Consider the following 15,091-nt stretch of genomic DNA (forward strand, 5'->3'; position numbering starts at 1 on the left):
AACTTTAAGTTTGCTTGAAAAAGCCTGTTTAGAAAGTGTGAAAAAGTCCAAAGGTTTTAGAAACTGTAGAAATTATACCTTCAGTCTGAAAAAGATTGAAGTTTAAAGCAGTTTTAAAGGATAACTATTGCCAAAATGCAACCTGGGCTGTTTTTTTTTTTTACTGTAAACGAGACAAACTTATATCTAAAAGCATAATTACGACAAACGAGCCGTTTTTGAGACTGACCGTGATTTCGTTTTGTGGTCAGTGGCCGGTGAATGGGAGAACTAGGGGCATAACTTTGAGCCAATCAAAATCGATATTTTTACAACACTAAGAAGACTCGACACACCATCAAACTTTGCTCAAAGTATCGCCTGGGTCTCTACACATGAACTCCAGCATTGAGAACATTGTTTGTGTACACAGAGTTTACTAAACGCAGGCCGTCTTTTCAGTCAAGAAGTGTCGATCTCTGAATGCGAGGATGGATAGCTCCTAAAGCATATTTCCATATAAATGCACGGCTAATTCGTTGTTTTGTTGCAAGTGAAAAACAATATTAACCTTCTAGTTGTAAAAAGAGCCTCATATAAGCCTAATATTTCGTCCTATGGAGTCCATTCATTCGCATTCGGAGATGGACACCTCTTGACTGGCAAGACGGCCGCGAGCGGAAACTCAAACAGTGAAAGTGAGTTGTTCAAAACCTTTCTTTTTAGTAAACTCTGTGTACACAAACAATGTTCTCAATGCTGGAGTTCATGTGTAGAGACCCAGGCGATACTTCGAGCAAAGTGTCATGGTGTGTCGAGCCTTCTTAGTGTTGGAAAAATATAGATTTTGATGCGCTCACAGTTATGCCCCTAGTTCTCCCATTCACCGGCCATTGACCACAAAACGAAATCACGGTCAATCTCAAAAACGGCTCGTTTGTCGTAATTATGCTTTTAGGTATAAGTTTGTCTCACAGTAAAAACAGCCCAGGTTGCATTTTGGCAATAGTTATCCTTTAAAGCTTAAAGCTTGAATGTTTTGAAGGCAATAGTTTGTCAGATGGACGGATGGATGGATTGATAGATAGCATGTTTTAGCATGTTGCAAGCATGTTTCTAACTTACTCAACATGTTACTAGCATGTAGCTAGCACCATTAACAAGTTACTAGCATGGTACTAGCATGTTGCTAGCATGTTGCTAGCATGCTTCTAGCATGATTAACATGTTTCTAGCATGTTTGTAGCATGATTAACATGTCAATAGTGTGTTGATAGCATGTTGTTAGCATCATTAACATGTTGCTAGCATGATTAACAAGGCACTAGCATGTTTCTAGCATGATTAGCATGTTAGCATGTTTCTAGCATGTTTGTAACATGATTAACATGTCAGCAGCGTGTTGATAGCATGTTATTAGCATTATTAACATGTTGCTAGCATGATTAGCAAACCACTCTTATGTTTCTAGCATGATTAGCATGTTGTTAACATGTTTCTAAAATGTTTGTAACATGATTAACATGTCAATAACATGTTGATAGCATGCTGTTAGAATCATTAACATGTTTCTAGCATGATTAGCAAGGCACTAGCATGTCTCTAGCATGATTAGCAAGGCACTAGCATGATTAGCATGCTGTTAGCCTGTTTTTAACATTATTAGCATGTTACATGCATTGTTAGCATTACTAGCATGATTAGTAAAGTTAATAGAATGATTAACATGTTTCTAGCCTGATTAGCATGTTGTTAGCACGTTTATAGCATGATTAGCAAGTTATAAGCATGTTACTAGCATGATCAGCATGTTGTTAGTCTGTTTTTAGCATGTTTCTAACATGATTAGAATAGCATGATTTTAACATTGGTAACCTGCTGTTAGCACGATTAGCAAGTTACTAGCATATTTTTTTTACTTATGTAGCTTGTTACTAATATGTAGCTGACATGATTAACAAGTTACTAGCATGTCGCTAGCATGATTAACATATTAACATGTTTTGTAGCATGTTTGTAACATGATTAACATGTCAATAGCGTGTTGATAGCATGTTGTTAGCATCATTAACATGTTGCTAGCATGTTTCTAGCATGATTAGCATGGTTCTAGCATGATTAACATGTTTCTAACATGATTAACGTGTTACATGCATTGTTAGCATTACTAGCATAATTAGCTAGTTACTAGCATTATTAACATGTTTCTAACATGGTTCTAACATGATTAGCCTGTAACTAGCATGTTTCTAGCATAATTAGAATGTTGCTAGCATAATGTTAGCATTAGTAGCCTGTTTCTAGCATGATTAGCATGTCACTAACATGATTTTAGTTGCTAGGCTTGGACAGATAGATAGATAGATAGATAGATAGATAGATAGATAGATAGATAGATAGATAGATAGATAGATAGATAGATAGATAGATAGATAGATAGATAGATAGATAGATAGATTTTCATAGCGTCAGATTCCATTTACGATACGCAAAAACAGCATATTTTCTTAGAAATAGATTATATTTACACTATGTTAAAATAGCAGGATTTTCTTGTGATTTATATTTTCAGATTTTTAAAAGATCTTGGATCGGATCGGGTCGATCTCGTCAAAAATGACTACGGCACATGCTTTACCATCTATGCCACTGGAGCTGTTGTTATACTATCATCTTTTGTAATGTTGTCTAGCCTAATCACACATTGGTGTGCGATGTTAGTGTAAATACCCTTTGCCAACAAGGCGCACTATTTGCACTTAGTGAAAATGTTGATAGTCAAACAGAATCTACCTAAATGAAAGAGCTTTAGCATTTAAATCATCAGTCAACAAAACTGCATCACACATTTATAATAAAACAGAATGTTATTATGCATTAGTCTGGATGCTAATATATTATAGTTTTCTGTAAATTCATTGTTCTTGGTGCGAACAGGTCTTTGTTCGGGAGCAACTGAGGTGCGTGGAAATAAAAATATGTAGCCAATGGAGCTAAAACAAAACATACAGTACATTAGACTCAAGATATAAATTTTGTAAACATAGTGGAATTGTATACATTTTTGCTTATCTGAGGAATTAAGATTCAGTATCAGTGCATCCCTACAATAAATGGACTGAGAAATAAGCAAGGTTGTTTAGAATGGTAAAACCTATATAGAAAAGACAGCAGACAGCGTTAAATTATTAGTAAACATGCAAAAAACAGCAAAATCTCTCACACACGCATAGTCAAATACTTTTGAACATTTGAACCATTTAAATCAACACAGACTCTTGTCGACTGACCTGAAGGGGCAACAACACATACCCCACAAGCAACAATTTTACATAAGACAGAGGATCTATAAAAACCTCACCTCACACTGTACGCCCGACCGCGGGCCTCTCCTTCACTGGGTACCCTTGGGAAATATCAGAGGTCATATTGAGAAAACAGTGGACAGCTAAACTCTTAAACCATAGATTAATACAAGTCAGCAGACAACACTTCCTGGGCAACTGTAAAATGCCTATAGTTTAGTCCCGTTCACACCCAGAATGATAATTATAACACTTATATTAGCATCCACAACAACAGTTCTGTTTATTATAAGTGCCCAGCATCTACGTTCCCTGTCAATACTACACGCTATAGGAAAAGGCCTTTTTTCTCCTTGACTGAAGCCTTTTTTCAATCACGCAGTGAAACTGCATGACCATTGGTTTGTGCAGTGCTTTAGAAATGAACCAACTGATCGGCAGCGGTGCTGCATGATCCTATGGCGATGAAGCCCGGCAAAGCCTGCCAAAAGGGACGGGTTATCTGGCTATATAAGTGGCCATTTCGCCACAGGATCCTCCGATTTTTTTTCTCCTTCAGCAACGACATTCTTCGCTGATCTACGAGATTCAAATCTTCTTGCCATTGAAATGCCTTTACAGCGGATCAAGCTGAACCAGCGACCCTCTGCTTGGCTGATACACCGCTTCTTCGCCACCTTCAGCGTCACAGCTGATCCGCTGCTGCTATCCGGTGAGCCTAAAAGAGCTTATTTCTAAGGAGGTTATTCTAAATGAGTAAATTTTCTAGCGACATTGTTGCAAATGTCACGCTGCGAGTGTGGCTCGTGCAGGACCACCCCAAGGTGGACCAGGTCTGCGTGATGACCCTGGCCGCTTTGTTAGACAATCGGTGGATGGAGAAGGAAGCGCCCCTGTGAATGGTCAGCAGATGAAAGTTGGTCTCGACAGATGCTTCCAACGTGGGCTGGGGAGCTCCGTGCGAGGGCTGACCTACTTTCGTCCATCGTCCATCAACTGCTTGGAAATGATATCAGTGTGTAGAGCCTGTCAGTTTTTCCTGCCAGACCTAAGGGGAAACCACATGCTGTTTCACTCAGACAATGTCTGTGGTGTCCTACATAGATCACCAGGAAGGCCTTTCCTCGAAGCGCCTCCTTGTTCTAGTAGAGCATCTTCTGGAATGGGCTCAGCTCCACTTGCAGAGCTGACACTGGCCCATTCCTCTGAGACAGGACCTCCTCTCTCAAGCGAACAGGACAATATGGCTCCCCAGGCCTGAGCTGTGGGCTCTGCACCTGTGGCTGCTCAATGGGAGCCTACAAACCTCCCAGAGTGTGTATTGAACACTAATTTAGAGGCTAGAGCCCCGTCTACGAGATGCCTCTATGCCCTTAAATGGTCAGTGTTCTCTGCCTGGTGCTTAGACCACAAGGTAGACCCGTCTACTGTAGACTTATGAACAATTTTGCCCTTCTTGCATGAGCTGCTGGACAAGGGACGCTCCCCATCCACGCTCTGGGTCTACATACCAGCTATAGCAGGAACAACTTAGTTGTCTGATTTTTAAAATGGGCCAAGAGGCTAAATCCGCCTTGCCCCCTCACTTTGAGCTGCTACAGACTGCCAGTCTCGGAGTCCTATTGTTAAAGACTGTTTTGCTTCCAGCACTAGCATCGGTCAAGCATGTAGGTGACCTGCAGGTGCTTTCTGTAAGCCCTGCCTGCCTGGAATTCGGGACTAATTCCTGGTCCTGAAACCAAGGCACGGATACACACCTAAGGTGCTCTCCACTCTGTTCAGAGCACAGATGATTGCACTCTCTGTATTCCCTCTGTCAGAAGAAGACCAGGAATTGTCATTGCTCTGCCCTGTCAGAGCACTGAGAATCTATATTGAGCACTCTGCCCCATTTAGGAAGTTGGAACAACTCTTTGTCAACTTCGGTAACCATTAAAGAACTTCCGGTTACGAAGCCAAGATTTTCCAGGTGGATAGTTGACTCTGTTGCGCTGGCGTACTCTTCCTTGGGCCTGCAATGCCCCATGGGAGTACGGGCCCACTCCACTAGAGGCATTTCCTCGTCATGGGCATGGTCTAGCGAGCAGTGTCAGATTGGGCCTCACCGTCCACTCTGCTAGGTTTTATAACCTGGACATCCCCTTTCCATGTCCTTTCTGCTTAGACAGGCATGTACTTTCCATCTAGAACCAGTCTGAAGGTGGATTTCTTGACCGTGGCATGTTCAAGCTCCTCAAGTCAGTTACGTGGCGCTCTAGGCCCCTGAGGTGTCTAGGCTGTACGAAGTTTTATGGAACGATCACCCAGGTCGAGCTTAACCTCACCAAGTTATTGCCTTGGAAGGATCTTGTTATGCTTTCTATGAGCATGGCATGCTTAAGGGAGTATACATTTAGTCGTTCCTCTATCTAGCACGGCGTGATTGTACTGGTTCCCATAGCGTCTAGCGACAAGCACGAGTGTAGTATCAACAGGGAACATACTTGGTTACTAACATAACCTTATTTTTACTGATCTATGCACCCTAAACAGTGGTTGAGTGCAGTGATTTCACCATTAAAAAAAAAAAAAAAAAAAACATACCTCTGAACAGATTCCAACAATATTGTGAGTTTGGATATCGGTATATTACAATGATTATTCAAACTTTATGGTTACGGTTAATGTTAGGGTTAGTATTTGTTTCATTGTTGTAGGCATGTAATAGGTATGCCGGCAATCAACACTGTGATTGACATGACATAACTGGTGTAGATGAGAATTAAGACAAGTATTAAAACTTTAAGTTTAAAGCTATCATCCTTGATGTGAACGGACCAATACATACTGCTGTTTATAGTTTCATCACGTTGCTGTAAAGCAATATACCATTAGCTGTTTGTCACAGTGATTTTACCACAGTTCAAAGGTCTACTACTTCATGTGTGCCTGTAAACATCTCTTAACTTTGGTAAAATCACTATAGAAAATGGCCTCTTATTTCTTTACTCAATCATTCTTACTGAGCATAACTTAAGTGAAAAACTGTCTTTGATTGATTGGTGATGTACAGTAACAACTGAGAAACTTTCTTTTGACCACAGAGATTCATTCCAAATAGAGGAAGGGGAATGGGTAACAGGACCACTACAGACCATCAGCATTCAACAGATTCAACCAGACTACAGCTAAACACCAACACGCTCCACAGGTAAAGTCAGAGGGCACACAGGTGAGGGAAGTGTCATCATCATCAACATCATCATCGGCAGCAGGAAGTCAGTCTGCAGGCCGTGCAAAACATTCACAGAGGTGACGGATGCACAGATTATTAGTAAGAGACACATGGGTCGACAGGAGTCTATTTCTAAGGAGAAGGGTTTGTGAGGACACACTTCCATTTGTAAGTCTGATGGGAAATGTCAAACTATCGTTCCCTACCTCGCCGTTCTGAAAGACAGAGTTCTACAACACAAACAAACAAACACAGCATGTTCAAAACCAAAGCCTGGACCCAAGACCTTTCGGTCAGCCATGAAATCTAAAGATGGAAAATGACCATACAAGTGAAGTCTCATTTATCTGTATTAACACTGTATATTTATTAAGAACTTAAATGAATAGTTCACCCAAAAATATAAGTTTGCTGAAATGTGCTCACCCTCAGATCATCCAAGATGTCGATGAGCTTGTTCCTTCATCAGATTTGGAGTAATTTAGCAATGCATCACTTGCTCACCAATGGATCCTCTGCAGTGAATGCGTGCCGTCAGCGTGCCAAACAGCTAATAAAAAAACATCACAATAATCCACTCCAGTCCATCAATTAACATCTTGTGAAGCCAAAAGCTGTGTGTTTGTAAGAAACAAATCCATCAAGATGTTATAAATTTAAGCCATTGCTTCTGGCCAAATTACGAGTCCATAATTCATAATAACACTTCCACCAGTGAAAAAGTCCATCCTTAGTCTGGATTACTCCACTTCCAGAATAAAAATGTCCTGATAATTTACAGACCCCATGTCATTTAATATATTCACGTCTTTCTTTCTTCAGTCGCAAAGAAATTAAATTTTTTGAGGAACACATTCTAGGATTTTCCTCCATAATGGACTTCAATGGTGCTAATGGACTGAAGGTTAAAAGTACAGTTTTAACGCAGCTTCAATGAACTCCCAGCTGAGGAATAAGGGTCTTATCTAGCAAAACAATCAGTCAAGTTTATATTAATATATAATATATAAATTAATATTTATACACTTTTAACCACAAATGCTCCTTTGTAAAGGGCATTTGATCTTCTTTGCACGTTCACTTTGTAAACACTGGGTCGGTACTTCTGCAGGAATGTAGGATGATTTCGAAGTTGGAGGAGATGGGAGTTTTTCGACATACCCTAACTGTATTGAACAGGAGTGCACATAGTACGCATGTGCATCACAGAGCTAGACAAGATAAGCATTTGAGGTTAGTATATCAATTTTATCTTTTTTTTTTTTTAAAGAAAATAACCAACGGTTTCGCTAGATAAGACCCTTTTTCCTCGGCTGTTCCCATAGTTTAGATCGTTTAGAGCCCTTTGAAGCTGCACTGAAACTGCATTTTTAACCTTCAATCCGTTGAGCACCATTGAAGCACTATTGCATTTTTCCTCAAAAAACGTAATTTCTTTGGGACTGAAGAAAGAAAGAAAGACGTGAACATGAAGTGGAGTAATCCCTTAAGAGCTGTTTTGGCTTGTAAACAGTGCATTATCTGTGCAGATTTCTCTCATGATTCAGAGGAAATGAATTTTCCACTGGTAAAACACAGTTGGAAGCAACAGTTTGAGGTTCAAAACGTCTTACTGATGGGTTTGTTTCTTACAAACACCCAGCTCCTGTCTTCTCAAGATGTTAATTGATGGATTGGAGTGGTGTGGATGACTTGAGGATTATTTTGATGTTTTTATCAGCTGTTTGGACTCTCATTTTGACGGCACCCTTTCACTGTAGAGGATCCTTTGGTTAGCAAGTGCTGTAATACTACATTTCTCCAAAATTTATGAAGAAACAAACTCATCTACATCTTGGATGACCTAAGGGTGAAGACATTTCAGCAAATTCTTATATTTATGTGAACTATTCCTTTAAATGTGTAACTCCTGCACCACTAGTGTCACCAAATGAGATTACAAGCAGGCAGTAGGGGGCAGGTCTGAGAGTGATGTTAACCAACAGCATCTGATTTCAGATGCAGCCAGCTGCCTGATCAGCTCACTTTACACAGTGTCCTTCACTGACTGCAGCACACTCAGAGTTGATGCATGCTCAGCACTGAGCGTGTGTGTGTGTGTGTGTGTGTGTGTGTGTGTGTGTGTGTGTGTGTGTGTGTGTGTGTGTGTGTGTGGCACCCTGGCTCTCTCTCTCCCATATGCATACTGCAGTGAAGGGCTTTAGCTGTTAAAAAGAGATTTTTTGTGCTAATGGTTTGTAAACACTCGCAAGTGGTGGTACTCATTCAGGTCTTCTAGGGGCCTTCTGCAAAATTCCAAGGGCACCGCAAGGTGAAGTAATTTGTCACTTCCAGAACACAAATTTACAGATAATGTACTCACCCCATTGTCATCCAAGATGTTCATGTCTTTCTTTCTTCAGTAAAGAAATTGTTTTTTTTTGTGAAAAACATTTCTGGATTTTTCTCCATATAGTGGACTTCTAAGGTGCCCGTGAGTTTAAACTTTCAAAATGCAGTTTAAATGCAGCTTCAAAGGGCTCTAAACGATCCCAGCTGAGAAAAAAGGGTCTTATCTAGTGAAACGATTGGATAATTTCTTTAAAAAAAAAGTGACAACTGACCCTTCTTCCTTGGCTGGGATCGTTTAGAGCCCTTTTTAAAGAAGGGGCTACATTGTGGAAGTTCAAACTCTGGGGCACCATAGATGTCCACTATATGAAGAAGTTTTAAAGGGCTCTAAATGATCCCAGCCAAGGAAGAAGGTTCAATTGTCTTTTTTTTTTTTTTAAATGAACCAATCATTTCGCTAGGTAAGACCCTTTTTCCTCGGCTGGGATTGTTTAGAGCCCTTTGAAACTGCGTTTAAACCCTATTTTAAAAGTTCAAACTCGGGGGCACCATAGAAGTCCACTATATGGAGAAGTTTCAAAGGGCTCTAAATGATCCCAGCCAAGGAAGAAGGTTCAATTGTCTTTTCTTTTTTTTTTAATTAAACAATTGTTTTGCTAGATAAGACCCTTCTTCCTCGGCTGGGATCGTTTAGAGCCCTTTGAAACTGCATTTTGGAAGTTCAAACTCGTGGGCACCATAGAAGTCCACTATAAGGACAAATTTCTTTACGACTGAAGAAAGAAAGACATGAACATCTTGAATGACAAGGGGGTGGGTACATTATCTGTACATTTTTGTTCTGGAAGTGAACTTCTCCTTTGAAGTAGTGAAATACTTCTAACTTAAATGAGAAAGTTAAATCTCTAAAGTAAACATACAGTAAAGCTAATATTCGTACAATTTAAAAAGAACTGTTTTCTGTGTGAATATATTATAAAATAATTTCTTCCTGTGATCAAAACTGATCACTAGCATCATTATTCCAGTCTTTAGTGTCACATGATCCTTCAGAAATCATTATAATATGCTGATTTGCTGCTTAACAAAGATTTCTGATTATTATCAATGTTGAAAACTTTTTACTGTTTTTTTAATCATATAAATGCAGGCTTGGCGAGCACAAGAAATACTGTAATCCATCATTGTTGACCTGTGTTTGACTTTTTCAGTTTTGACCTTTTACAGTACTGATAAATCCTGACCTGACTTTCATACAAACCTCCGGAGGCTGTAAAGGAAATGCACATTCAGGCACATATGGGCAGCAGTACAGTCACATTAAGTGACAGATTTAGAGACTGACCTCCGGCCAAACTTGGAGGTGAGCTTGCTTATGAATCCGGATGAGGTTCCTCTGCGGGCCTGGGCGAGAGCGCCCGTGTCGTGGGACAGTGTGGGCGAAGCGGGAGGGCCGTTGTATGTGGCGCTGCGGCGATCTCTGAGCTGCGCCCCGTGGAAGGTGCTACGGCTGGAGGTGCCCCTTGGAAAACGGGTCCGATCTGGAGTCATACTGCTGATGCTGTGAGCTGACGGAGACGTAGATGGAGCCCTGGAGGTAGAGCTGCGGATAGATAGACAGTGATATAAAAAAAAAAACACAGTGGATCTTGGAAGTTTATTCAAGCGTGCTATTAGTATACTTTAAAATGAAACTAATTTTTATGTACTTCTCAGAAATATACTTAAAATGATGAATGATTGAATGAAGTAAACTTGACTACAAAAAGTCTAAATATATTTGAGCTCTAATTGTGCTCTGAGAATCATTGTTATACACTAGGGGCGCTATTACACATCTTCTGTACAGAATTTCCAAAACACAAGTGAAGAAGAAACTGAAACAACAGATGATTCCACATGTAATCGAACACAATCATCAGACATAAAACAGCAGCAAAACCATAGATATGGAAAACTGTGTAACATTATGGAATAAAATGTCGACCCATGAAAAGGTTATAATGACTGTCAAGCTTTGGGTGTTGATCGACTCCATCTACATTTTGATTATCATCAATAGTCATTTATTTTAGCTTTTTGTTCAAAATGTTGTTTATTTATTTTTTAATTATGAAACGTACCCACATTCAAGTGTTTATAAAAAAGAATGCATGAAGCTAAAATAAAACGTTTTTATTTACAAGCAGATATCCTGATCTTTCTTTTGATGTTTTGTATGTTCAGATATTCATAACAAAATATATACTAATTAATAGCTAAATAGAGACATAGTAGTATACTTAAAGTATGATGTAAAGTTCACTTAAAGAAAACTGAACTAGTAGTTTACTGAGACTATAATTCAAAGTGTACTAAAAAAGCATTTAAGTAGTAAACTATCAGTACACTTAGAAGTTCACTTTTAGTATACTTGCAGTACAAACTGAAAACATAGATGTAAACTAGTTGTGTACTCAAAGTTTACTACTGTTATACTTAAAGTATACTTTTATACACTAGAAAGTGGGCCAATTTAGTCCCAAGGAGTATTGAAATAGTACACTTGAAAGTATACTACTAGTACACTCATATTTTAATACTTACCACATAAACTATACTTTATACAAATATACTTGAACTTTACTTAAGTATACTTAATAAAATAAACTTGAAGTACACAGTATTTTATTTACCAAGATGTGTTGCAGTTAAAATAGCAACATTTTTCACATAATCAAAAAAATAATAATTTATAGGTTTTCTACTGCATACTGTATTTTAGTAAGAGACATAATTAACGTTATATTAAGCCATACAAGTCTTTAAGGGCTTTCTTTAAGGAACCAGACTAGTTGTGTAGAATCAGAACCAAAATTGTTAATTTCCGTACAAATAATTTAATTATAAAACCAGTTGAATCTCTCTAAATAAAACATAAATGTTAACTGAAAAAAAATCTTCAGCTCATATTAATTTTAACTTGATAGACTAAAATAAACGAACTAAAAAACGAAAATAATAAAAATGACAAAACTGTAAATTGATTGTTTACTGTTGTCCTTCTGCATTATTGACATACTATTTTCCTACTGTAAAGTTGCTTTGACACAACCTGTCTTGTAAAAGCGCTGTGTAAATAAAGGTGACTTGACATAAAAGAAAACAGAAAACATATTAAAAACTAAAATATGAAAACCAATTCAAAATATTAACAATCACTTTAACACTATTTCAATGAAACTAGAATACTATTGTCTCTGAAATACTAAACAGTATGTCTCTTCACCCCTTAAACTCAGCGTTGTCCTCGATGGGCGGCAGCGGAGACTTGGTGGGGTGGCCTGAGGCGGACATGGACTTCACATGACGCGGTCGAGTGGACGCCGACGCAGAGGGCGCTCCTGGAGACACCGAAGAAGGTCCACTCGCAGAGGCGGACATTTCCGTCAAACTGAGACACAAACACAATGAGAAAAAGACAGGAAGAGCCATAAATGAGAAAAATAAGCCAGAAAATAAAACACAAAGAAAACATATGTGATCGAAATAGGGAGAAAACATATAATTACGTGCCTTTCACACCAAGTGCAATGCAAACACAAATTGCAAGAAATTTTGCGCTTTTGTAAAATAAAACCAAGGACCTTTTTTCAGCATGTTTTTTTTTAACATACTTTAAAACATAATTTATTTCTGTGATGCAAAGCTGAATTTTCAGCCATTACTGCGGTCTTCAGTGTCATCATTCCAATATGCTGATTTATTACTTTTATTATCAATGTTAAACTTATTCATCAAAGAATCCTGAAAAAGTATCACAGGCTCCAAAAACAAATATTAAGCAGCACAACTGTTTCTAACTCTGATAATAAATCAGCATATTATAATAATTTCTGAAGGATCATGTGACACTAAAAGTGTCACATACAGTATATCCAGATATTGTGTTTGTTTTGGCTCTAACAACAAAACATTTTCCTGAAGAAGCCAAAGCAGGGAATAAAAGCAGAGTAATACAATTTTTTATTGTTATAAAAAGCTGTTACGTTGCTATATACTGTAAAAGCTAAAACAAAAAACTAAATATGAGAACAAATAATAAAAGAAATGTTCTAAGTCACAAATATGACCAATAATATGCCGATGGCGATTGCGCTGATGGCTTGGGCCCATCATCGCTGCTTTTTTTACAAGCAAACGCAGGTATCTTACTGGTCAGTGTTTGGTTCATGTGAAGAGCTCTAATCTCTACACCGTTTTAAAAACTTTGCGGTAAGGCACTGAGTTTGCTCACCTGCTGTCTTTGCCGTTAGGTATGGCTGAGTAGCGGTCTGTGCTGGATCGCTCACAAACGTATGTATTTCTCCTCGTCATTCCGCCAGCAGCACTATTCTGTTCACACCAACACAAACACACATCACTATAGACTGAGAATGTGTGATCTAGTGTTAGTCATATGTATTTGTATTTGTATCCTGCATCTGTGACACGTGATGTAACGGCTGGTGTGACCTCTCACCCCTGAAGCTGTGGAGGATTTCCTGCGTTCCTGGGCCACCAGAGGAGAGGCAGCCATGTCTCCTTTAGAGCTGGAGGAGGGCAGCTTACGGGACGCATCCCACTCCTCCTTCTTCTCTCCCTCCACACTGTTGGCCTGAGAGCGTTTGGTGTAAGAGACGGCCGGAGGTATGGACGGTGCAACTGGAAAAAGCACAGAACATCCATGTATTAGTTCAAATGAAAATATGCCAGCTAAAAAAATCAAACTAGATAAAAAAGTGTGTCATGGCAAACTTTGAAATTGGCTTGAAAAAGCTGGACCAGAAAGTTTGGAAAAGTTTGAAAAGTTAAAAAAAAATTTGAACAGTTTAAAAAAGTTTGAAAAGTTTTAAGTTTGAGGGTTTTCAGCCTGAAATAGTCTGAAGTTGAAAGTAGTTTTAAAAGTTTGTTTGATAGATAGCTAGATAGATAACATGTTGCTAGCATGTTTCTAGCATGACTAGCATGTTGCTAACATGATTAGCAAGTTGCTAACACGTTTTTAACATGGTTAACATGTTACTAGCTTGTTGTTAACATGATTAGCAAGTTGATAGCATGATTTTCAAGTTGCTAGCTTGTTGCTACCATGATTAGCAAGTTGCTAACACATTTCTAGCATGATTAGCAAGTTACTACCGTGATTTACAAGTTGTTAGCTTGTTTCCAACATGATTAGCAAATTATTAGCATGTTTCTAACATATTAGCAAGTTGATAACATGATTCTAACATTACCAAGTTGCTAGGACGTTTTAACAAGATAAGCAAGTTACTAGCTTGTTGCTAGCATGATTAGCAAGTTGCTCGCATGTTCCTAGCATGATTAACATGTTGTTAGCATGTTTCTAACATAATTAGCAATTTGTTAGCATGTTTCTAGTATGATTACCAAGTTGCTAGCATGTTCCTAGCTTGATTTCCATGTTGCTAGCATGTTTCTTACATGATTGACAAGTTACTAGCATGTTTCTAGCATACTAGCAAGTTGCTAGCATGATTCTAACATGATTACCAAGTTGTTAACACGTTTTTAGCATGATTAGCAAGTTATTATCTTGTTGCTAGCATGGTTAGCATGTTGCTAGCATGTTTCTAACATGATTAGCATATTGTTAACATGTTTCTAGTATGATTACCAAGTTGTTAGCATGTTCCTAGCATGATTAGCATGTTGCTAGCATGCTCTTAGCATTATTACCATGTTTCTAACATGATTAGCAATTTGTTAGCATGTTTCTAGTATGATTACAAAGTTGCTAGCACGTGTCTAGCATGATTAACATGTTGCTAGCATGTTTTTAGCATTATTAGCAAGTTACTAGCTTGTTGCTAGCATTATTAGCATTTTGCTAGCATGTTTCTAGCATTATTAGCATATTGTTAGCACAATTCTAGAATGATTAGCATATTGTTAGCACGATTCCAGCATGATTAGCATATTGTTAGCACGATTCTAGCATGATTAACATATTGTTAGCACGATTCTAGCATGATTAGCATATTGTTAGCACGATTCTAGCATGATTAGCATATTGTTAACACGATTTCAGCATGATTAACATATTGTTAGCACGATTCTAGCATGATTAACATATTGTTAGCACGATTCTAGCATGATTAACATATTGTTAGCACGATTCTAGCATGATTAGCATATTGTTAGCACGATTCTAGCACGATTAGCATATTTTTAACACGATTCTAGCACGATTAGCATATTGTTAACACGATTCTAGCAC

The 15,091-nt window shown here is 38.4% G+C and overlaps 1 protein-coding gene across 2 annotated transcripts in view; it reads right to left on the reverse strand.

The window, feature by feature from the left end:
• mark1 (MAP/microtubule affinity-regulating kinase 1) overlaps positions 1–15,091 on the reverse strand; it is a 68,139-nt gene that overhangs the window by 4,106 nt on the left and 48,942 nt on the right. Inside the window, exons 13-17 of one of the 2 annotated variants that reach the window (XM_073843840.1) lie at positions 13,331–13,512; positions 13,106–13,203; positions 12,098–12,262; positions 10,175–10,432; positions 3,341–3,385 (exon numbers count right to left, since the gene is read on the reverse strand). In XM_073843840.1, the coding sequence (XP_073699941.1) occupies positions 3,341–3,385; positions 10,175–10,432; positions 12,098–12,262; positions 13,106–13,203; positions 13,331–13,512 (748 nt within the window). The remainder of the gene's footprint in view (positions 1–3,340; positions 3,386–10,174; positions 10,433–12,097; positions 12,263–13,105; positions 13,204–13,330; positions 13,513–15,091) is intronic. The other variant, XM_073843841.1, reaches the window with a different exon arrangement.

The sequence above is a fragment of the Garra rufa genome, chromosome 7 (assembly GCF_049309525.1).
Source record: "Garra rufa chromosome 7, GarRuf1.0, whole genome shotgun sequence".
Classification (NCBI taxonomy): Eukaryota; Metazoa; Chordata; class Actinopteri; order Cypriniformes; family Cyprinidae; genus Garra; species Garra rufa.